This window comes from Danio aesculapii, chromosome 20, assembly GCF_903798145.1.
Source record: "Danio aesculapii chromosome 20, fDanAes4.1, whole genome shotgun sequence".
Taxonomy (NCBI): Eukaryota; Metazoa; Chordata; class Actinopteri; order Cypriniformes; family Danionidae; genus Danio; species Danio aesculapii.
The window spans coordinates 42337832-42363045 of NC_079454.1; the positions used below are offsets into that span (position 1 = coordinate 42337832).

The 25214-nt window shown below is 34.8% G+C and overlaps 1 protein-coding gene across 2 annotated transcripts in view; it reads left to right on the plus strand.

Annotated features, from left to right (window-relative positions):
• fam184ab (family with sequence similarity 184 member Ab) overlaps positions 1 to 25214 on the plus strand; it is a 264813-nt gene that overhangs the window by 105218 nt on the left and 134381 nt on the right. For both annotated transcript variants that reach the window (XM_056445388.1, XM_056445389.1), the window contains exons 4-6: positions 4408 to 4543; positions 7868 to 8049; positions 21141 to 21326. In XM_056445388.1, coding sequence (XP_056301363.1) covers positions 4408 to 4543; positions 7868 to 8049; positions 21141 to 21326 — 504 coding nt within the window. The remainder of the gene's footprint in view (positions 1 to 4407; positions 4544 to 7867; positions 8050 to 21140; positions 21327 to 25214) is intronic.

Genomic DNA, 25214 nt, shown 5'->3' on the forward strand with positions numbered 1-25214 from the left:
TGAATTGCTCACATGTCACATCTCTTGGAGGCTTGAACATAAACAATAACAGTATTTGCAGGTGAAGTTGTTGGACTGAGGGCTAAATATCTGAGGTCAAATAGCTCGGTCACGGTTTTTCAAATCAGACACGCGTCAATCAAAGAGTATTTAGATTCTGCGGGTGGTGAATTTTATCCAATTACATGGTACTGTTTTCCAGATGAGCCTCCTGTCATCTTACTAAAAGATGTCCATAGATCATTGTACAGTAGAAAGGTATTTGAATTATAGCACCAGTTTGTTCAGAAGTCCAATATAAATACAGTAAATAGACAGTAAAGTTTGTTGGCAAGCTTAGAAGTTAGAAATAGCTAAAGAGTTTTAATTACTTGTTGCTAGCATGACTTAACACACTGCTAACATGTATTTAGCACATTGTTTGTATGTTTCTAGCATTATTTATACATCGTTTACATGTTTGATAATGTTCTTATCATGTTTTATCGCTTATTTATTGCATTGCTAGCATAATTTATCACATTGCTTTTAGAACATGGCTACAGCATTTTAGCTGATGTTAACATGTTTTAGCATGTTGCTAGGATGAATTAGCAAGCTTTTACTATGTTCATTATAAGTATAGCAGAAATTAGCATGTTGCTCGCATGTTCCTAGCAAAATCTGTTAGCATGCAGTAATGTTTCTAGAATAATTTATAAAATTACTGGCTTTTTAAAACATGGCTAACATGTTGAATTATCATTCTTTACCATGTTCATCATGAAGATAGCATGAATTAGCATGTTGTTAGCATGTTTCTAGGATTATTAGCATTTTGCTAGTATTGAATTATTATTAAACTTTTCTAACATGTTTTATTTGCTGCTAGTTTGAATTAGCATGGTTTACAATGTTCTTCACAAAAATAGCATGAATTTGCATGTTGGAAGCATGTTCCTAGCATATTTTAGCATTAAATTAGCAAGCTATTAAGATGTTGATAATGTTTCTAGGATAATTTATCTAGCATTTTAAACATGACTAAAATGTTTTAGCAGATGTTAACATGTTTTAGTATGTTGCTAACATGAATTAGCATGCTTCTTCTATGTTCATCACAAGGATAGCATGAATTAGCACGTTGTTAGCATGTTTTGAAGATTGTTGGCATATTGTTAGCATTGAATTAGAAAGCTGTTAACATTTTGATAATGTTTCTAGCATAATTTATAAATTTTTTAAAAACATGACTAAAACTTTTAGCTGTTGTTAACATGTTTTAGTATGTTGCTAGCATGAATTAACTTGCTGTTTCTATATTCATCATAAGGATAGCATGAATTAGCATGTTGGTGGCATGGTCCTAGCATATTGTTGGCGTTAAATTATCAATCTGTTAACATGCAGTAATGTTTCTTGCATAATTTATCAAATTACTAGCTTTTTAAAAGATGGCTAACACGTTTTAGCTGATGTTTACATCTTTTAGCATGACATGAATTATCACACTTTTACCATGTTCATCACAAAGATAGCATGAATTAGCAAGTTGTTAACATGTTTTGCTATGTTGCTAGCATATATGGCATTCTAACATATTAATCACAATTACATCTTTAATTACCGTCTTATGTTTCTTCAGAGTTAGCATGTTGTTAGCATGAGTTAGCAATCTGTCAACATGTCATTATCAGCTTTGTTTATACATTGCTAAAATACAATAGCCAATGTGAGCATGCTTAGTATGTTGCTAGCTTGAATTAACATGTTCTATTATGTTCATCACAATTATATCATTAATTATTATATTGTTAGCATAGTTTTGGATTAAATAAATGAACAATTTGAGAATAAATGTGTGGACGTGGATCGTTTTCATTCTAAAATGCCATTTTAAAACTAACATGTGTTAGTGTGAACGGGGCCGTGTGTTTTATTCGCGAGCGGGTTGCTGCTGTGATGGGGGCGGGGCGAAGGATCGCGATGCCGGCTCAGCATTGTGATGTCTATCGGCCATCGGCGATGGACGATGGCATCGTCTATCAACCCAACCCTAATATAAATACATAAATAAAACCTAAATTTGTCTTTAAAAATACATTAACTGTGAAAGAACTACCTTCTCTCAAAGCATTCTCTAAAAAAGAAGCAGGCCATTTTTCCCCCTTTTGAGCTGTTAAAAACTCATATATTCAGCGAAGAAGTTGAAGAATATGGTTTGCTCATGAACTCCACAATGGTGGAAGTGAAGGAAAAGGTTGGAAAGACAATGAGCGATAGAGAAGTTCTTTCAGAAAGTGACACAGGAATTTGACAGTGAGAGCAGAGATGAAAAGGGAGAAAGAGCTAATGTGTACATGAACAATTGATGAGGATGAATTCGGAGACACTGTGAAAGGGGAAAAATGGAAAAGAGACATGAGAGAGAGACCAAGAAAGAAACCACATGATGTTTAAATATAGAGAAGCAGCGCAGAGAAGAGTTCTTGAGTTCTTGAGACACACCAATTGGCTAACCAGAGTTTTGGTTGTCTCTTGAGATGCACCAATTGGTTGACTAGAAACGTGTTTATTTTATTTTATTTTATTTTATTTTATTTTATTTTATTTTATTTTATTTTATTTTATTTTATTTTATTTTATTTTATTTTATTTTATTTTATTTTATTTTATTTTATTTCTATCTCTGTCCCAGACTTGCACTCAAACCTTGATTTTGTAGAAGTAAGTGTGTGAATGGAGCACCAATGGAAAAAACACAAGCTGTTCTGCAATTTTAACAAATTTAACAATTATTGATCTTTGTTCATTTCATACTTCTGCGATTCTATTACATTTTCATCATTAAATAAAAACATTTTACACATAACGCCCGATTCACAGGTTCAGCATCAACGCTTGACTGAGGGCGTGTCTGAAGTTGGGGTTGGCGTGATTGTCATAACAGCGTCAGCCAATGAAAATAGACCACAACTGGCTACTGTCTGAGCTGGGGTATTTGCAAAAAGTGATCTGATTGGCTAACGCTTCCATTGGCGCTTGAAAAGTTGAGAAATTTCCAACTTTTGCAGTAAGCAATGCCACCGACGGATCCACAAGTCAGTTTGGCAATGCTTGACGTCACCCATTCAAAGTGAATGGGAAGCGTTGACGTCCCGTGTGAATCAGGCATAAGACTTTTGTATTTGGACAGTTTGTGTTAAAGCTCATGCTTAGGTGATCGCTTAGAGTTGTATGTTTTAAAAAGTGGAAGAAATTAGCAAGATATATGTTATTTTAATTTGTCACAACTTCTATCCCATGGTGATTATGATAACACCCTACCCCATATTTAATTTGTCAAGTAAACGTCTCTGTTTAATAATTTAACAAAAGAGTTCTTCTCAATTAGGGTATCTTCCATCCATTCCATATCTGTTTTCAAACAAAAACAGGAAAACTAAGAAAACTGACGTTTTTCGGATTTTCTTTTGCTAACCAAAGAATGAGATTTTGGCTTGATTTTCGTTTTTTGGTTTAGTGTAAGATAATGGAGATACGACTTTAAAATCCTTTATAAACATGTAGGCAGTGCTGAAACGCTACTTTTTTCTCTGATTGGTCAACCAAATGTGAGCTTTTGACAAAATGGCCGCTTTCTTCTGGGGTTTTTTTTTTTATTTGAAAACGAATATATAATGGATGGAAGATACCCTGGTTCTTCTTATTGAGGGTAAAAGTACTCATGTATGTGTATCATCAGAAACAGCTTTCTTTGTAGCAGCTGCCTAATACATTTCTAGAATAGGATTTATACATGCCTAATGCATTTCTAGAATAGGATTCGCTTCCCAACCTACAATTTTAACAACTGTTTTAACTTTGTTCGTTGTACCTGTCGATTTTATCTTATGTGTGGATAATCAGATATTATTCTAAAAATAACAGCACTTTGTTTACAATTTAATCCAAGGAAACTCAATTATTGCTGATTTTTTTAAATGCGCCCCCTACAGGCAGAGAGTGAATTAGCTTTTTTAATTAGCATTTTATTTAGAAATTATAGTCAGTTACACAATCAAATATGTCATTTATTTGTATTTATTTTTGTTATTTTAGTTTCTTTATTTATTTTTAAAATAAAATAATTGTAAAAAAAATCTGAAATAGTTATCAGAAATGGCCAGTTTGTGTGTATAAAATGTGCAATCAGAATCAGCTATGATTCATGCATAAAAACATAATAAAAATGACACAAATTCTTCATGTTGTCCCAACACAAATAGATTAAGTTGTCCTAATTGATTTTACACATTTAAGTGGATTGAACATGAAATAAATTAAGAATTGTCTTGTTAAATAAGTAGTATGAAGAAGCAGCAAATGGCATTTTTGGAGTGAAGATCAAAAATTTGTTTCTTATTGATTTGTTGTTTCTGTTTTTAGGAGCTGCATAAACAGTTGGAGGAGGTGACTAAGGACGCAGAGATCGTGGAGATCAGGCAGAGGGAAGGCGAATGTGAGCTGGAGGCGTCCAGAGACAGAGTGCAACAGCAGGCCACAGAGATCCTGCTCAAAGCCAGTGAGATAAACACACACACACAGTCTCACCGTCCACTGTATTCCCACTCCACTCACTTTCATTGATTCATCCTTCTGTGTCACTTTAGGCTGCTAATCCATTATAAACATGTTAAATGCCTGCTTGAAGCTGAATTTATCAGTCTGATATGAATTCAGATTGAAGTTTCAAACAGAATACAGTATTACAGGTAAAATTAAAAATACAATTATACTTTTAATTGATTAAATAGATAAAGGTTAAGTAGGGATGTCAAACAATTAATCTAATTTATCGCATACTAAATAAAAGGTAGATTTTTTATAATATATGTATGTGTTCTATGTATATTTATTACAGTGTACAAACTAGTTAGATCTACAAAATAAAAATCTGGTTTTTGATTGGCTGATAGCCATGCGATATTCTGCAATATCAGAACTCATACAGCCTCTTCACTCTTTTGTATTACTCCGCCTACAGCAGATCAAAAACTCACTAAAGTTTGACAAATACTGCAGCTCTTGGACAACATAATGTACTTTTGAAGCTTTTTAGGTGAAAATGTAGATGTTTAGATCGCAGCTATGTAGTGTATTTATAAGAATAGTGCCTATTTTAAATATTCATCATTTCAGAGATTCAGGCGGCCAGCCTGTTATACTGAGCAAAGCAAAAACGGTTGACGTTCCACCGCAATATGGCAACAAAGACAGCATAATAAGTCCTTAGGGCAGAAAAACAGTATTTTCTCATTGTAAGTTTGTAACTACATCTAAGTAAAACATTACAGAACAAGTAGGTGACATTCCAAGTCATTCTCTCTCTTTTGTATTTTTTAGTGCTGTACTGTATATATACCATAGTAATCTGGTAGTGATTGCGCTGATTTGGCTTTTGGGGGTTTATTATTGTGAAATCCCGATTGGAGCAGAGAAATACTGGGAAATCTCTATAGACTGATGGCATTTCATACTGTTATACAGCCATATAGTCTTAAAATGTCAGCAAAATCACCTGTTTTAGACATTATGCAAGAGAATTATTTAAATACTAGCTCTAAAGTGAAGTTTAATAGCAATGTTTTCTGCTGTTCTGTTGTCAGCTGCAAATATGAATGAATGGCGGAAGAAAGGATTGTGAGACTCTCCGTGTTCTATTTTCTTTTTTATATTCGCAATTATTCCGTTGATCTGTTGTATAAACGCAATATCACACTCATAGCAGTGCAGTGTGGCTGTATATTGTCACTGGTAGGACTCTAAAGCCTGTTTCACACCGCAAGTGCAAGCAGAGCGTGAGCAGTGCGTGTTTTTTCAGCATCCATCTTAACAGATGAGAGCTTTCATACCTCAGCGCGAGGTGTGAGCGTCGCTGAAACAGCAGTTTCGGCGCTGGGCCTATTTTTGCCGCGCTGCTCACACTCAATTAAAGTGACAGTGCATTGATAATGACCAAAACACATTGAAGGACAGTAAAATTAGCAATTTTTTCCAATAAATGCATCAGTCAATGCATTGATAGTCAATCAAATTGTACTGGCTAATCTAATGTATTTACACACATATCTTATTGTTAATTGAATAGAGTGATCTTTAAGGGCTGTACTTATTTACACAGGGCACTTGTATTATTATGTAACTATATTTTTCATATCCCTTTTCTGTATATTCAAATATAAGCTGTTGATTGGCTAAAATAAAGCAACATTCAAATACCAAAAAGAAATCTAGTTTTTTCTGTTGGTAAAGGTGAACCGAATGAAGTGATCAGATTAATGCCACCTCTCGCTCGAGTGCCCATCGATGTTGACAGAAAAGTTTGCGGTGCCCGATCAGCTCCTGGTATCCAGGCAACAGCAGCTGCATGTTCTGGAATGATCCCTGCGGGCGGCAGAGTCCAGCTGAGCCTGTCACACCTGAATCCAAACATACTCCTGATCCTTCATCCACGAGGAACAACAGAGCTCCAAGAGCACGGCTCACACTTTCAGCTTTTGCTTAGTGCAGTTACACGTTCATTAATGACTATAGCATGATGATATGAGCAATTCCATGCAAATGCCATGCAAAGAATTAAGTTTTGACCAAAATAGTGAAACCCTTTACAATTGTATTTTACAGTACTGCAATAATACTCAAAACTGGCTCTGTCAGTGTTTTCAAACAATTATATTTGATTTACCAAAGTCATAAAAGTGCCAATTTCACATCTGCCACATCCATAGCAGAGAGGTGTCACATCCATAACCAAGCTTTTCCCTTATAAAATGCAAAAATGTCAAATAAAATAAAATTAATCATGTTTGTTCTATAGTGAGCCAACTCTTATCCTTTCGATTAGCATTATTTATTTTGAGTCGTGCAGTTTAATTCACAGAATTTCTAAAAAGTATGTTGTATACTGTAAACTCGCATACTTTTTTGGTCACATCCATAGCGCATGTTTATTTTCCTCATTTAAAATATAAATTGTTCACAGATTGATATTTTTCTGATTCCATAACTCTGTGGTTAGTAGTTTTGAAACAGATGTATCCATATAACAACATACACTTAACGGCCACTTTATTAGGTACACTTGTCCAACTGCTGTCCATCACATGCAGCAACTCAGTGCATTTAGGCATGTAGACATTGTCAAGATAAGTTGCTGAGCATGTCTATCCCTTTATGACCACAGTGTACACGCCATGTCATGAAGCGCGATTCATCTCAGACTGGTTTCTTAAACATGACAATGAGTTCAATGTACTCAAATGGCCTCCACATTCACCTGAACTCAATCCAGTGGAGCACTTTTGGGATGTGGTGGAACGGGAGATTCGTATCATGGATGTTCAGACGACAAATCTGCTGCAACTGCGTGATACTATCTTGTCAATATGGACCAAACTCTCTGATGAATATTTCCTGTACCTTGTTGAATCTATGCCACAACGTATTAAGGCAGTTTTGAAGGCAAAAGGGGGTCCAACCCAGTACTAGTAAGGTGTACCAAATAAAGTGGCCAGTGAGTGTATACTTTCTCTGTGAATGAATTTTTTATGGTTTTACTGCAAATGTCACATCCATAACATCCATTAGCAAGATCTTTATCCATGCATTGACCACCAGGCATTTTCCAAAATTATTTAAAAATTCTGCACAGAAACAGCAAAAAATTGTCCGCAGATTCTCTCTAGCTCTGAATAAGCCACTAGCTATTAGTGAGAATTGGTACTCTGGTGTTATAATTGAGGTTTATATGCTTCAGTGATCAGACTCAAAGTATCGGGGAGGATCTTTGACTCTGTCTGGCCTTTGCATTAGATGAAATTCACAACCATGGCTTTCTGTGGTTCAGGTCAGATCGGGAGTCTTCAGGCCACTCAGATGACCCACGAGGCCGTCATTCGGGACCTGGAGTCGGAAAAGTCTCGTCTGAAGGACAAGGTGTTGCGTCTGGAGGAGGAGAGAGGAGCGCTGCAGAACAAATGTCAGACGCTGGACGACCGGCAGAGACAGCAGATTGTCACACTGGAGAAGGTATGAATCTGGTATATGCTGGGTTAGTGCCTGCTTGTGGTGTTTTGTCATGCTTTATATATTCAATTGAAGTCAGAATTATTAGCCCTTCTGAATTATTAGCCCTCTTGTATATTTTTTCCCCAATTTCTGTTTAACGGAAAGATGATTTTTTTCAACATTTATAAACATAATAGTTTTTATAACTGACTTCTAATAACTGATTTTTTTATATTTGCCATGATGAGAATACATAATATTTCACTAGATATTTTTTAAGACACTAGTATTCAACTAAGTGTATATAAACTGTAAAAAAATTCATTGTTCTGTTAAAAGTTTAAAAAAGAAGAAAAAAATCACAGGAGGGCTAATCATTTTGACTTATACAGCAAAATCAACACAATCTCACAGCAATTTCTAAAAACATTTTGATTTCGTGGCTAATTTGTGTGAATTTGTAAGATTTTATTTATATATTTTAGTACATCCTCCTATTTAGTGCTCATCCTCCAATGACAGTTGGGTTTGGGGGCACGTCTCCTTTTAAAACTTTAAGTCATATGCGTTAGATACTTTTCTGTCAATTCCAAATACTAACTTTCTAACTAATCCTAAATACTAACTTTCTGCCAATATGGAAACACTAACATTTCCTCGTGAGATCATAGCCTGGCGAAAGACCTGCTTTTTTCCATAAAATAGTTTAAATGATGATGCATTCATTTGAGAAGTATATTAATGTAATGTATTTTTAAAAGTCTAAATTTAAGTCAGCTAAAAGAATAAGGTCGTAAATAAATAGATGTCTGCATTTATCACAATTCGTAGCTAATATTTAGCAATTTTGAGTATATATCTTGCAGGTCTGAGTTTGATTTGCAATTCTGAGTTTAACTATTGCAATTATGAATGCTTTTTTATGTAGTTCTGAGGTATAGCAAAATATCAACGTCTCATGATGTTACACCTTGACGTTTTGTGGACGTTACCAATATGATGTTTATCAGACATTGGATTTTGTTTGCCATACCTGACGAATAAGGCCCAATCCCAATTGTACCCTTTAGCCCTTTCCCTTACCCCTACCCCTCGTTTTGCGCGTTCCCGTGAAGGGGTAGTGGCGTCCCAATTCTCCTTAGCTTGAAGGCATAGGGCTAAGGGCAAGGGTTATACACCCCTTCAAACAAAGATTTTTCAGGACCACACTCGAAACCAAGGGGTAAGAAAATTTCCCAGAATACACCAGCCACAGCTGCACCCGGAAGTAATGAGATCCACAAATTAGTATTTTTTGTCATTATTATGAATTTTTACAACAAACAAACACATGTTTTAATATATTTATAACTGCGTTCGTGTTTTACCGCCGTGCTTTTTAAAAAACGCTAAAATAAAAACGCTAAATTTCGCTATCTATAACTCATAATAATGACTCCTGAATAGCAGTTCCACAACATTCTGACACTCGATGACATTCAAATCCCCTGTCAGAAAAGTCTAGTGCCTGGGAATGACATTTTTACAGTGTCTAGTATAATGTTAATGCTGTTTTTATCATGTTAGTGTATAATGTTACTGTATAATGTTAGTGTGTTTACATAGATTAATATGGTCACTGTGTAAATGCACAGTACAGTTACGATATTATTGCCACATTTTATCGTTATGATAACAGAATATATGCCTTCAATGTTTTTCTGAAGATAAATACCAAAAAATAACACAACTGGAGTAGCTATAGCAGTCGCGATCGTCTGATCTCATATAAAGCATGAGATCGCGATGACATATGATGACGTGTGCAGGTGCTGTAGTGCTGTCCCAATTCTTAGGGGTAAATTTTGAAGCCCTTCCCCTTACCACTCGATTTTAAGGGCCAAGGGGAAGGGGTAGGGGTACAAAAATAGAATTGGGATTGGGCCTAAATGCCAGTATTTGACGTCAATATGACGTTGGCTTAAGATGTTGTGTCAACGTTGGATTTTGGTTACTTTCCAATGCAACCTAAAACACAAAATATCAACATCTAATGATGTTACAACTTGAGGTTTTGTGGATGTTACCTAAATGGCGTCTATCAGACATTGGATTTTGTTTGCCATACCTGATGAATAAATGTCAGTATTTGACATCAAAATAACATTGACTTAAGATGTTGGGTCAACGTTGGATTTCGGTCACTTTTCAACTCGACCTAAAAACAACAAAATATCACCATCTAAGGATGTTACAACTTGATGTTGTGTGGACGTTACCAATAGGATGTCTAACAGATGTTGGCTTTTGGCTGCCATACCTGACGACTTAGGGTGCTTTCACGCCTGTGGTTCGGTTCATTTGGTCTGGACCAAGGGCAACAAATGATACATTGCAGCATTTCTCTGCCATTTTGGATCCTTTTCACACCACACTGATTGCTTTCTGAACCAATTGAATAGAACCAAAATGCAGTCATGTGACTAAATCTACATCACTCATTGGCCAGATGTTATTGAATGTATTTCCTAAACTGCTTTTCGATTGGTCTGAATTAACATGCGGGAAAATGCCAATGGAACTCCCGCAGGTAAACAAACCGGCAGACACAAACTGGCTGATTGTATCCCTGGTGATAGTATACTATATAGTTTGTATACATCACTTTTGTCAAACTATACATTTCGAGAATGAAGTGCAGCTGCGGCTGGAAAACAATGTTTTAATGCATTGCAATCGGCGAAGGCATTGGGAGGAGGCGTGAATTCATTTAACTAAACTTCGACATGGTCATCTTCCGGAAATACTACCAATGATCCATCAGGTAATGTTTTTCCCTCTCTGTTTAAAACTGTTGGTGCAGCACTGTCAACAAGTATTTTTCCTCCAAACCCCATAAGATGGGACAGCGCATCGGACTACTGCAGCTGGAATAGTTCAAAAGGCGCGTTTTTTGCGGTTGGGTCTGTTTTAGTTTGGATCATGTTCTTACCACAAACAAACTGCCCCAGGGCTCCAAAGCTTTTCTGATCCTCTTTTGGTGCGCACTCGAGTGCGATTGCTACATTAAGCACCCTAATTGTCAGTATTTGACATGAATTTTACGTTGGTTTAAGATGTTAGGTTAACGTTACATTTTGGTTAATTTCCAATGCAACCTAAAAAAACTAAATTTTTGTGCGTATCGCGCTATTCGCACCGCTCAATTTGGCCATTCGCGCCACACCGTTCGTAAGTATCGCGCCACAGGATGTCTATTTACATCTTTGCATTGACTAAAATCACTCGCACTTGACGCGCATTCTGCATCTGGTGTGAACACAGCATAATACTGTTACAGCTTGACATTGTGTGTACGTTACCACGACATCTATCAGATTTTGGAATTTGGTTGCCATACCTGATGAATAAATGTCATTGATGTCAATATGATGTTGGTTTAAGATCTTGCCTCAATGTTGGATTATAAAATAATATTTTTTTTCAAACTATAAAAAATACATATTTAATTGCAAAAGTTAAACTCAGACCTGCAAAATATTTACCCAAAATTGCAACATGTTAGCTACAAATTGTGATAAACTCAGACCTTCATTTATTCATGACCTTATTCTTTAAGCTCAGTATTTGACATCAGTATGACGTTGGTTGAGGATATTGGCTCAATGTTGGATTATGGTCACTTTCCAACATAACCTAAAATCAACCAAATATCAATGCCATTTAACATTGTTATTGGACGTTAAAATAAACTTGTCCTCAGACGCTGGATAGGCATTGAATTTTGGTCACCAATTCAGAGCTGACATAATGCGCATTTCTGTAAAAATATATACATTTGAAGTCAGAATTATTAGCCCCCTGTTAATTTTTTTCCCCCAATTTCTGTTTAATGGAGAGAAGATTTTTTCAACACATTTCTAAACATAATAGTTTTAATAACTCATTTCTAATAACTGATTTATTTTATCTTTGCTATGATGACAGTAAATAATATTTGACTCAATATTTTTCAAGACACTTCTATACAGCTTAAAGTGACATTTAAAGGCTTAACTACGTTAATTAGCTTAACTAGGCAGGTTAGGGTAATTAGGCAAGCTATTGTTTAATGATGGTTTCTTCTGTAGACTATCGCAAAAAAATATAACTTAAAGGGGCTAATAATTTTGACCTTAAAATGGTTTTTAAAAAATTAAAAACTGCTTGTATTCTAGCTGAAATAAAACAAATAAGACTTTCTCGAGAAGAAAAAATATTATCAGACATACTGTGAAAATTTCCTTGCTCTGTTAAACATCATTTGGGAAAATATTTAAAGGGGGGCTAATAATTCTGACTTCAACTGTATATATTATGGGGAATAGAAAATACTAACTTTGTTTTCTTTTTTGCATTTAAACCTTAAACTCACCTAATGCTATTTTTATACATATAAAATGATTCAAGCTGTCATGTTGCTTCCTAAATAATAATATGTTTATCTATGATTATCTATGTTTATCTAAGATGATCTATATAATTGTACTGAGAAACAAGACTACTAAGTTTGTAGTGTGGCCTAAAAAAAAAGTTAAGAAAAGCTCTTGCAACATTTCTACCAATGTTATTTGGTTTGAAATATTATATCAAAAGCAATGTCATTTTTAAATGTAAAAAGATTTTTGGAAGCACAATTTTTATTTCACTATAAGATCCTGAAGCGTAGTCGCTGTATATAAGACAGATGGAGCCATGAAAAACAGCTCAAGTTTGCAGAATCTGCAAGTTTCTCAAACATCAATCTTCCGCAGAACCATTTATTTCACATGAGCTCCTCGGAGACATCGTTAGCTTACGCTTTAAGCATATACAAGTCCATCTCTCGTGTTTAACACTAGCTGCTTTATCACAGCTAAATCCAGACCTCCATGTTTGATTTAGAATGCTCCATCCTCACCACAGGCATTCGCAAAATGTGTCTCTTTGTGGATGGTTGATTTGATTGAACAGGAATTTTTATTTCTCAGTGGTTTCACTGAGCCTGGCAATCATTTTTCTTTTGCGGAGACAGCATGGCTATTTATTTTACTCGCTATACAGTATGGCATTGTGTGCTGTTTTCACGCAACAGTCAGCTCTAGCAGTTTGGCTTTTTGGCTGTCCTGTCGCATGTGAGTTTTTCTTTCATTATTAATACGTTGAGAGCCCCAATAAAAAGATCGTGGGAATGTAGTCTTGTTTTTGCTTCTGAAATATCCATCTCAGCAGTTTTCGAAGCAGACTTTTTTTTTGGAGGGGGGGGGGTGACTTTTAAGAGTTGTGGTGGAGTATCTCCCTTAGCATGTCTAAGGAAGAATAAATGGGAGCAATTGTTTACTTTAAAGAATAAAGATACATTTTAAAGGTCTCGTGAAATTAAAATAAAGTATTTTAGATGTTATTTTCAGTATTTAGTTTTTGATAAGCCAGTGTGCACCAAAACTGTGACAAAATTCACGTTAAGGAGATAATAACTCATATAAACACGTAAAGCTTGTAGATTGTCACTTCCACCTAAATGGATCAATGGTTAGACGTTATTCACGTCACATATTTTAGTTTCTCGTCAAATCGTGACAAATCAAATGCTCTCTACACTGTAAACTCCAATAAGTCGAGACTACTTAAAAGATTTGAGGAAAGTGATTCCCTTGTTTGAATAGTGGGAAATCAACAGCTCAATTATTTGGGTTGACCAAATGTGGTCTCTTCATTGATTTAACATAAATGTTTAAGTACAGATAACTTAAAACATCGATATATATGTATCTATTCTAACATTAAAAAAGCATCAATGTTTCTTCTAGGATTTTTTCCAGCTGTGGCGGCAGGCCTTTTTTACACAGATCTACCAACTACCTGTGGCGTTATTTCAATGACAAATGTCGTGAGCGCAGTATTAGAAGGCGAGATCGCATTTATGTAATAGCCTACGAGCATGCGGATCTCTTTGCTTGCCATTTTTTTCTGCTCATGCACAAAACTTCTTGCACGCCCCCTCAAAAATAAGCCGCTTTAAGAGCGCGCATACCTTCTTGTGCGCTTTCAATTAAACGCTGCTGAGGTGCGATTTAGTGCGTTTATGTCTCCAGCATTTATTAGATTTGCTAGGAATATTTATAAATGCCTCCGGTATTAATGCGTCCTGAAATAAAGTAAAAAGGCTATACGTCGTGTTTGCTGGCCTCACGCATCACGCACCTGTCACAGTCAGCCAGTCAGTCAGTCAGCAAGTAACCTTAAAGGTTAAACAAATGACGCACAGCACTACTACGGTTACAGAAAAATTTGTGCTGTTATAATTCACTTACGTTTTAATACGTTTTGGTGCGATTATCACCCGCTATTAAAAAATTAGAATGTTTTAAATGAGAAGCTGTAATGGAAGAATGAATGTAGCGTGAGCATGTATATAAATGAAGAAAAATGTATAGAAGCGTTTAAATCTCTACTTACTAATTTAACTTTTCTCTGTTTTGTCAGATGGGTTCAGGTAGTACCTCTGCCCTGCCGCTGCTTCAGAAAAATTCACCATCACAAGCAAAATGACCGCCTTGTGTCATATAACATAAATTAGCTCAGTTGTCAAAACAGAGTTTCAAGTGGGACCAATCATTTTAAACAGAGCGTGGTGAATTATTTAAACAAATTAAAATGTTTTGTTCAGAGAATTTAAAATATATATTAAAAGTTTTTTTTGTCTAATAAGTAAGTGAAACACACCTGTTTAAAGAGCTGCTATTATACATTAAAAGGGTCATATTTTGGTCTATTTAGGGTCTCCAACAACAGGTTGATATGCATGCAAGGTGAAAAAACACTTTCATTGTCTTGTAATATGCTTTTATGTTTACCTAATCATCCCACTGACTTCCAAATGAATCATTCAGTGATTCATTTGTTCCCTAACCCTTACTTAGCGCAAAGCCAATCTGCGCTGATTGGACCGATGACAGCCTGTTGCGATTGGTCGATTGCCTTAAGCTCGAGACAGAGTGAAATGCCCAGCACGGCTTATTAACAATAATGAAGTAGTCAGAGTGCATAATGCATGTGTGAGCATACCTGCTAACACTTCTGTTTTTCCCGGGAGTCTCCCGTATTTCACACCTATCTCCAGTCACCCACCCGTTTTGTTATTTATCCCGGAAAACTCCTGTAATTTCCCTACGTCTGCTTGAGTGCTTGTCTGCCCCTTTTTCTTTGCTGCTGTGTTTGTGGGCGGGGCCGCAGGTTTGTGTGCGCAAATTGGGCGGGGCTTAAGTTTTGTATCGACGTCGCGCCGAAATGGCTAAAGACTCGTTATCAAGACGAGTGATCATTTGAAACACTATGAGTCGACTCTTTTATAGATGAATCAATAGTTTTAAACATGGTGCTCCTTCAGATTTAAACCTTAGCTTAATATTTAACTTCACTTAAAGCTGTGTTGCACACTACATGGAAGGTCATTTTCAAAAACCCATAATAGGGGCTCTTTAAATTTTGATGCCAAAACCTTATAAGTAGGGGCAGTGCGGTGGTGTAGGGGGTAGTGCTTTCGCCTCAAAGCAAGAAGGTCTCTGGTTCGAGCCTCAGCCGTGTCAGTTGGCATTTCTGTGTGGAGTTTGCATGTCCGTGTTTGTGTGGGTTTTCCTCCGGGTGCTCCGGTTTCCCAAAGACATGCGCTATAGGTGAATTAGATAAGCTAAATTGTCTGTAGTGCATGTGTGTGAATGGAAGTGTGTGGGTCTTTCCCAGTGATGGGTTGCAGCCGGAAGGGCATCCGCTGCGAAAAACATGTGCTGGATAGATTGGCGGTTCATTCCGCTGTGCCGACCCCAGATTAATAAAGGGACTAAGCTGAAAAGAAAATGAATGAATGAATGAATGAATGAACTTGGTAGGTAATGTCAAGTTATATTAACTTAATTTCTTTATTAATGACAACAGTGGGGTTTACAGTGTAGAAACTGACATGCCCCACCCCCTTCAAGACACTTCACATTTGAGCTTAACCACTCTCACTGGCAGGAACAATCAAATGCTCTCTAGTATCTGACATGCCCTGCCTCCTTCAAGACGCTTCTCATTGTTGCGCTTGAGCTCAACCACTCTCACTGGCATGTTAAAGCATGTCTCACCCCCACTTCATGTTTCGGTTCAGATTACATCAAACATCGAATAAAAATGCACATTTCAAAGCACAAGACCATTAAAAAATAATAATTTGAAGAACATTAATTCAAGCTTCAGAAAAAGCAATTGAAGAACCAGGTATTTTTTATGTTTTTAAAAGAAGACTCTTATGCTCACAGAGGGTGTGGTTTTAATTTAAAAAATACCATAAAAATATCAATAATGCAAAGTGTTATTACAGATAACGGTTTTCTGTTTGATTATATTTTAAGATTGAATTCATTCCTGTGATTTTTCAGCATCATTATTACAGGAACTTTTGCTTTCAGAGCATTAACCTTATACTACTTTACTCTCTATAACTACTCTCATCTCCATTACATAATAGTTTATTTTGTTCATATACATTTTTATTAAGATCTACTTAACTATGTCTATTTTAGTGCTTCTTCGCTATGCTTGATTGATTGTATAATTTTTGTATTGTTTTTTAGGGTGACAATTTTAACATCTGTCCAGGGACAAAAATAGCCTTCCAGCTAATTCTGGTGTATTGCCGCAATGCTAATTGATGTACGCTGTCCCTGCCAAATAAACAAACAGATAAATAAATACAGATCAGGGTCAGGTAAAATTATTCTTAAATAGATAGTTCACCCAGAAATGACTATTTACTCTCCCTCATGTGGTTTTAAACTGTTCTGCGGTTTAGTTCTTCTGTTGAACACAAAAGAAGATTTTTGAAGAATGCCGGTTCCTGAAAACAAAAGACTTCCATAGTTATAAAAGAATTCAATGGAAGTCAATGAGTGCCAGATACTGTACCAACAATTTTCTAAATATTATACTTTGTGTGCAACAGAAGAAAGAAACTCAGTTTGGTTTTGAACAAGTGAGTAAATGATGACAGAATTTTCATTTTTGGGTGAACTGTCCCTTTAACACCAGCTATTAGTCAAATTTTCAAAAATATACTATGTGGAGTACATGAAGTCCCTCAGGTGTTGAGTTTCAGCATAATTCCCCTGTGAAAGAGACTCATCAGGCTTTTTTTTCCATCTCTTTCTGTCGCCCACATCTCCGTTTTGTTAGCAACGCAGCCTTGAGTCACTGTTTCTATGACAACACTCACAAAAAGAGCGGGAAACTGTTGTGAAGTGATTCACTCTTCTGATGGCAGCTTTATTTACAGTCTCTTCACTGTGTCCATGAGGACTTCGAGGCGTCTTTTAGTTTTCGCTCCTATGCTTCTACAGTATGTTGGGTTCGTCACATGTTTGAGAGCGTATTGAAGCATATTTGTGTAGTTTTCACAAACAACTCATTGTATTTGAGTGATTGAATGAAAGGGCTTCATTCAAAAAATGATTAATTGGATTTACACATTTTTTTAAGGTACCTGTAAGTGGTTGCACAAAATTTATATTGGCTGAATTTAAACAAACAAAGTCAAACATTCATTTATTCGTTCATTTTCGTTCAGCTTAAGCAGGTTGCACACCAGAAGCGCCGCTCTGCGACATGCCGCGCAGTACCACTCATTTCAGAATTCTAAAAATAGGTTTCTATGAGAGTACATACACCGGCGCTGCAAGTCGGCGGCTGCCCGCGGCGCCCAGCCACAGCTCAGGACACCGTTTCATAATTCTGCCGTGCCACAGAGCGTCATCTGATTAGTTTCATTTTAAATATCATGCGAATGTGCGCGTCTGGTGTGCTATATTTTCAACTGTCATGTGCACGCCGTGTCGCTGCGCTGAGCAGCGCATCTGGTGTGTGACGCCCTTTAGTCTGCATTTTCAGAGGTTGCCACAGCAGAATGAACTACCAACATATGTTTTACGCAGCAGATTCCCTTCCAACTTGATTCTAACCTGATTGGTTAAAACACCAGGGCCCGGTTTTTCAAAAACTTAAATCCGGATAAAATTGATCCGGATTTAGTAATCCTTTTTTTGCCATCCGTGATCACGTAATCAAAGCAACATTGGATTGGATCGATCTGATCCGGAGAGGAACTTTCAGGATCACTAAATCTGGATAACCAGTGCTCAAACAGGATAGGAAATCACAATATAGAACTATAGATCTGTAAAGAGCAACACGTAGATTAGCCAGTGTGAGGTCAATATAAGTTTATTTTTATTTGAAATGAAAACACACACATTTAAAAAAAAAACTAAAAACAAGAAAAACCCCACCCCATCCTCTTTCAGCAGTCTACTCATCTGAGATCAACAACACAAACACTGTACATTGAGGATATTTATAACAAGTTTCAAATATAGATGTATATAGATATTGAATTAAAAAAGAAGACTTAATGTCAAAAACTCCGCAATAATTTCATATGATGTGGAGAGACCACATGGAGAGACCAGCTTGTCTGAGTGTAGCCTTTAGGAGGCGGATCTCAAGTCTGGCCTTGGTTTGCTGCAGTTTGGTCATAGTAAGTTGTTCCTCTGCCAGACGAAACTGTGCTTCCTTTCAGTCTTTTTTTGCAATTGTTGAAAGCGATTTTAAAAATCAGTGATTGCCATTCTTTGCATTTTTTTGCTGTATATTCTTAGCTGTAGGCCTATACTGAAAGGCTGAATACGTTAAAGCCTACTTAATCACTGTAGCCTGATGGATGAACAAATACAATTAAAACCTTATGAATAAATAGTATAATATAGTAATATCCAAATATAGTATTATTTGATACATTTGTAAAAATTTTCATTACATTTTGGGTATGAAACCCACGCTGAATCCACCCTTCTGATGGGATCAGTTTAATCCAGATTTTTTAAAATCAAAGTGCTCTGAAAAACCCAAACTAGAGGTTTGATCCGGATCAAAACCAAGATTGGATTATGTGATCTAATCCAATTATTTAATCGTTTTTTTCTTTTGAAAAACCCATTTTCAAGATTTGATCCAATCCGTTATCCAAAATCCTAGTGGATTACTTTTGAAAAACCGAGCCCAGTTTTAGCTGACTAAATTTCATAAGATTTTAGTCGACCAAATCTACTCTATATTCAATTGACTAAAATATATTTGGTTTAATTAAGTGTCATTTAAGTAAAAATGTTGTATAAATAGATTTTTACAAATTATTCTAACAAAAAATTGCTGTTTTACGTAAAAAATAAAAGTGCGCTTCACATTAAGGCAGTTTTGTCAGAATGTCGCTTTAGATTTGTTGTTTTTATCAGCTTTTTCCTTCCTATACAGTTTGTGGTCTTTTTGTCTTGACATCAAACCTGAATCTTCTTTTTCTCTCAGCTGTTGCCGTTTCAATATAGTTTAATCTGACACATGCCTCTATGGTTTATGATGTAAATGCATCCCCCATCTACTGATGGATCATCAAATGTGTGTGTGTGTGCGTCATGCATCACACACCAAGATTAATTCTGATTGGATATTTAGCAAGATACGTCCCTCAATCACATTCTCGTCTCGTTTTTATTTGTCACCGAAAATGTCAGTATATTTTTATTAAAGTTGTCGTCATCAACACTTTTTATTTAGTTTTCATTGGTAGAAACTTGTTCGTCATGAAAAGAAAGTTGCTAGGTGCTGGCTAAGGTGTTCTAGGTCATTGCTAAGGCAGTACTTGGTGGTTGCTAGGGGGTTGCTAAATTGTTTTTGGTCATTGCTAGGTGGTTGCTAATGTGTTGCTAGGCAGTTGCTAAGGAGTTGCTAGGTGGTTGCTAACGTGTTCTAGGTCATTGCTAAGGTGTTGCTAGGTGGTTGCTAGGGTTTTAAGTGGTTGCTAGGCTGTTGCTAAGGCGTTGCTAGGTGGTTGCTATGGGGTTGCTAAGGTGTTGCTAGGCGGTTGCATAGGTGTTTTGAGTAGTTGCTAGGCAGTTGCTAACATAAATTAACATGGTTCTAGTATAAATTAGCATGTTGCAAGTATGTTTCTAGTGTGAATTAGCATGTTGCTAGTATGTTTCTAGTATGAATTAGCATGTTGCTAGTATGTTTCTAGTACAAATTAACATGTTGCTAGTATGTTAGTATGTTTGTTAGTATGAGTTGATATGTCGTTAGTGTGTCTAATATAAAGTCAATGGCAGTTTTTGTAATGGAAGTCTATGGGACAGTTGCTAGGGTGCCGAAGGGTGCAGTAAGTTGAAAGGTCGTCAGTGATTGGCAGATTTAGTCTGAGTTAAATGAGTGTAATCTTAACTGTATGACAGTCTGGTGCAAAGTTATGATGTCACAAAGTTTGATCCAATGTTAAGTCAGTGGGACTTCTCAGAATTTTCTGGGTCATTTTTGGAAAACCGTAAGTCGAATCAGTTGGAAAAGATATAGCAACCCGAGTCAGAGCAGTTTGGAGGTTTGGTGTTAGTTTGGTGGTTGTAGTATGAATGGTCTAGGAGGAGATGCCTATAGAAATTAGTCTCAGAAGAAGAAGAAGAATATTAAGTTTATGTAGTATAACAGTATGTTGGCTTTTTCAAGCCACCATAATAATTAATATGATAAAACATGTCCAGAAAATGCATCAATAGTGTAATAACATTTATATATTACATGTGGCAAAACTACATAATATGACTAAATATAAATGAAAATTTAATCGAATAAATATAAAATTAAAGCTAAAGCACAATCTGAATAAATACTATATCGAAATATAAATAATGCTAAATCAACAAACACTGTTTACATTCTAATTAATTATTAATTAACACACTATTGATTAATTTATGTCGCCATGGCATCTGAATAAAATACTAAACTTATCAAAGCTAAAATTAAATGTTTACTATAATAAAGCTAAATAGAAATAAAAATTTATTAATAATTAAATATACTGTAAAGTATAAATATTTATTGTATGCTCATTTAATATGATAAATATGAAATATAAATCAATTTCAAGACCATGCATACATGTACTGGTCATAAAAATGTATAAATGAATGCATTTTCATATAAGCATGATCAGACCATCTTTTAATGATGTTTGTTTTGATTTTTGTCAACAGTCTCTTCGAGAGGAAAAGCAGATCTATGAGAAGGAGCTGATGAACTTGCGTGCCAAATATGAAGAGGACACTGCTCACTTTAAGGACAGCCACAGCCGGGCGCTGGAGGAGCTCTCCAGAAAACACCGGGCATCCCTGGAAAACATCCAGAGCCTCTCGGAGAAGGAAAAGAACCGGCTCCTGTCTGTGAGTGAACACCATAAACACACTAGAGCTGAGCACAGCGGTGTGCAAAATCCTCCATGAGTGTCGATAAAACTCATTTAGTAGTATTTACAATCTAAAGAGCTGAATAGAGGGCTAACCAGACAAAAAAAAACACTTAATAAAAGTGGCAAAAGTACATACAAAGTCAACTTTTTAAAAACAATATATTATTATAAACAATAATTTAATTTAAAAAGTTTCAAATAATAAAGCTAAATAAAAATACAAATATATATTAACGTATATATTAAACATGAAATATTTAAATAAAGTTTTAAATATTATAATAAATTAAATATTATAATAGCAATTATAAATGATCATTTAATTGACTTTTTTTCAAGCATGGGGCTCCATTAGCATCAGAATCTCGATGTAAATATGTGACATTTTGTGGAATTTTGTATTTTATGTTTTGTCTTTTTATTGTTTTTTTTGGAAAACAATACGTGTGTCCATAATCAAAGTCAGTATTTGAAGCTAATTCACAGTCTAAATAAGGACTATATTATTATATAAATAATGTTAAAAAAAACAATTTTTAAACTCTTATTATTAGATATTTTAGAAAAAAAATACTAAACTTACTAAAACTAAAATCGATGTTTAATAAAATAAGAGAAATCTAAAAATAATAATAATCTAGATTAGTTTTTCAATATTTAAACAAAGTAGAAATATTTAAGAGCTGATGAAAATACAGTTGCAAAAGCACAACAAAATTGTAAATATATACTTTAATATTTTATTATGCTACAAAACCAATTGCACTTTACTCATATTACTTTATTTTATATAATAATAATACTTATTATTATTATTATAATTCTAATAATAATAATTATTATTATTATTATAATTATTATTAATAATAATATTATTATTATTTAGTTATATGTTTGTTTGTTTGTTTGTTTGTTTTTTGACCATATGTGTCTCCATAATCTAAGTATATATTTAAAGCTAAGAAAATGTATAAAAAATGTATAAAAGTTATTCACAGTCTAAATAAATACTATATTATTATATAAATTATGCTAAAATGACAAACACTTTTTAAACCCTTATTATTAGATCTTTTGGAATAAAATACTAAACTTACTAAAACAAAAAAAAAAATGTTTAGTAGAATAATCTAAAGAAATCTAAAAAATGTAGATTAATAATTAATAATAATCAGTATTTAAATGAAGTAGAAATATTTTTTCCAAGCATGGGGCTCCATTAGCATCAGAATCTCGATGTAAATATGTGACATTTTGTGGAATTTCATATTTTATGTTTTGTCTATTTATTGTTTTTCTGTTTTTTGGAAAACAATACGTGTGTTCATAAACAATCATATGTATTTAAAGCTAATCCACAGTCTAAATAAATACTATATTATTATATAAATGTAATATAATTACATATTATATAATACATTATTTTAGCATTGCTTTATATTATAATTTATATATATATATATATATATATATATATATATATATATATGTATATGTATATATATATGTATATGTATATATGTATATATGTATATATATATATATATATATATATATATATATATATATATATATAATACAAATTATTATATAAAACAATGCTAAATTGTTTTATATAATATAATAAAAAATTAACTCTTATTATTAGATTTTTTTATTTTTGTAAATAACTTTGGCAACATTCTAAACCTGCTAAAACTAAAATCAATGTTTAATAGAAAAAAGAAATCTAAAAAATTATCTTGATAATCTAGATTGGTATTTAAATATTTAATATTTATTATTTAGGAGCTGATGAAAATGCAGATGCAAAAGCACAACAAAAATGTAAATATATACTATAATATGTTATAATACTACAGAACACAATTAGACACTCATTTATGGCTATTTTCATGTATTAATTATTATTATAATTTAGTTGTTCTTTTTAGTGGACTGCATGGTGGCTCAGTGGGTAGCACGTTCGCCTCACAGCAAGAAGGTCGCTAGTTCAAGCCTCAGCTGGGTCAGTTGGCGTTTCTGTGTGGAGTTTGCATGTTCTCCCTGTGTTGGCTCCGATTTCCCCCACAAGTCCAAAGACATGCGGTACAGGTGAATTGAGTAGGCTAAATTGTCTGTAGTGTATGTGTGGGAATCTGTGTGTAGATAAGTTGACGGTTCATTCCACTGTGGCGACCCCAGATTAATAAAGGGACTAAGCCGAAAAGAAAATGCAACAGAGAACATGCAAACTCCACACAAAAATGCCAACTGACCCAGCCAGGACTCGAACCAGCGACCTTCTTGCTGTGAGGTGCTAACCACAGATTTGCAGAAATGTAGACAGTGCCCTCTAGTGGATTCGTCATCTGAAACGTGCCATGAAACGAACTTGGAGCAAAGTATGTTACGTTTCGCAAAAATATAGGCAGAGGCACATATTTCCAAAGAGACTGGGCAGGAACTAAAGCAATAATGTTATTTGCGGAACATCAGATTGTCATTCGGTATAAAATGCTTTTAACATTACATTCATGTAGACATGATCAAGATGATCTGCTGAAGTTTGAACCGAGCACCAGAATTGGGAAGAAAAGTGATTTAAGAGACTTTAAAGGTGGCATGGTTATTGGGCTGAGTATTTCAGAAACTCCTGATCTACAAGAATCCAGGATTTGCACAGAATAGTCCATAAAGCATTTAGGTTGTAAAAAATGGCTTTGGTGTTTAATCATAATCTTTTCTTTACTATTTTTGGAAGTGAGTGAGAGAGGGAGAAAAAAAAACAGTAAATCATTTGAGAAAGGGGAAGCGCAGGTGCCTTTGCTCCAGGAGGCTTTGGTAGAACGGAAGAGAGCAGGAGCTTGGCGTTTATGCCTCGTTAAACACAACAGCGCATATTCATTCGTCACACAATTTCACCTCCGTCCAGCCTCCAGCTCACCCTCTCCACCCAGCCCAAGGTGTCCCACACAGGACACACTCAATCTCCATTCAGTAAAAAAATCCTTTTATGTCATTTAAAGTTTACAGTTTTGTTACTGGAGGACTAATATACTGTAATTGATTAAAATTTTCTTAAAATATACTCACAGTTTGAAATGATTCATTTAAAGGGATAGTTCACTCACAAATGAAAATCTCAATTCAATAAAGACCCCCTGTTATGTTATTTAAAAATTTGACAGTTTTGTTTTGGAGGTCTCATACATATAATGGATTTACATCCATCCAAGTTCAAAAACACAGTTTAATTTTCTTAAAATATTGATTGTAGCATCAGTTCTGTTCTCATGGACTGAAATGGTTCATTTAAAGGGATAGTTCACCCAAAAATGAAAATGTCCAGTAATAAAAAAACCCTGTTGTGCTATTTTACAAGTTTGCAGTAATGTGTTGGAGGTCTCATATAATTGATTTATATTCATCCAAGGTCAGAGATACAGTTTAATTTTCTTAAAATATTGACTGTAGCATCAGTACTGATCTCATGGACTGAAATGGTTCATTTAAAGGGATAGTTCATGCAAAAAAAAATAAATCTCCATTCATTAAAAACACTGTTATGTTGTTTTAAAATTTTACAGTTTTGTTTAGGAGGTCTCATATAATTGATTTACATCCATCCGAGGTCAAAAACACAGTTCATTTTCTTACAATATTGATTGTAGCTTCAGTTCGGTTCTCACCGAATGAAACGATTCATTTAAAGGGATAGTTCACCAAAAAATGTATTCTCTGTTCATTAAAAAACCCAGTTGTGTTATTTTAAAATTTGACAGTTTTGTTATGGAGGTCTTATAAAATTGATTTACATCCATCCAAGGTCAAAAGCACAATTACATTTTCTTCAAATATCGATTGTAGCCTCAGTCCTGTT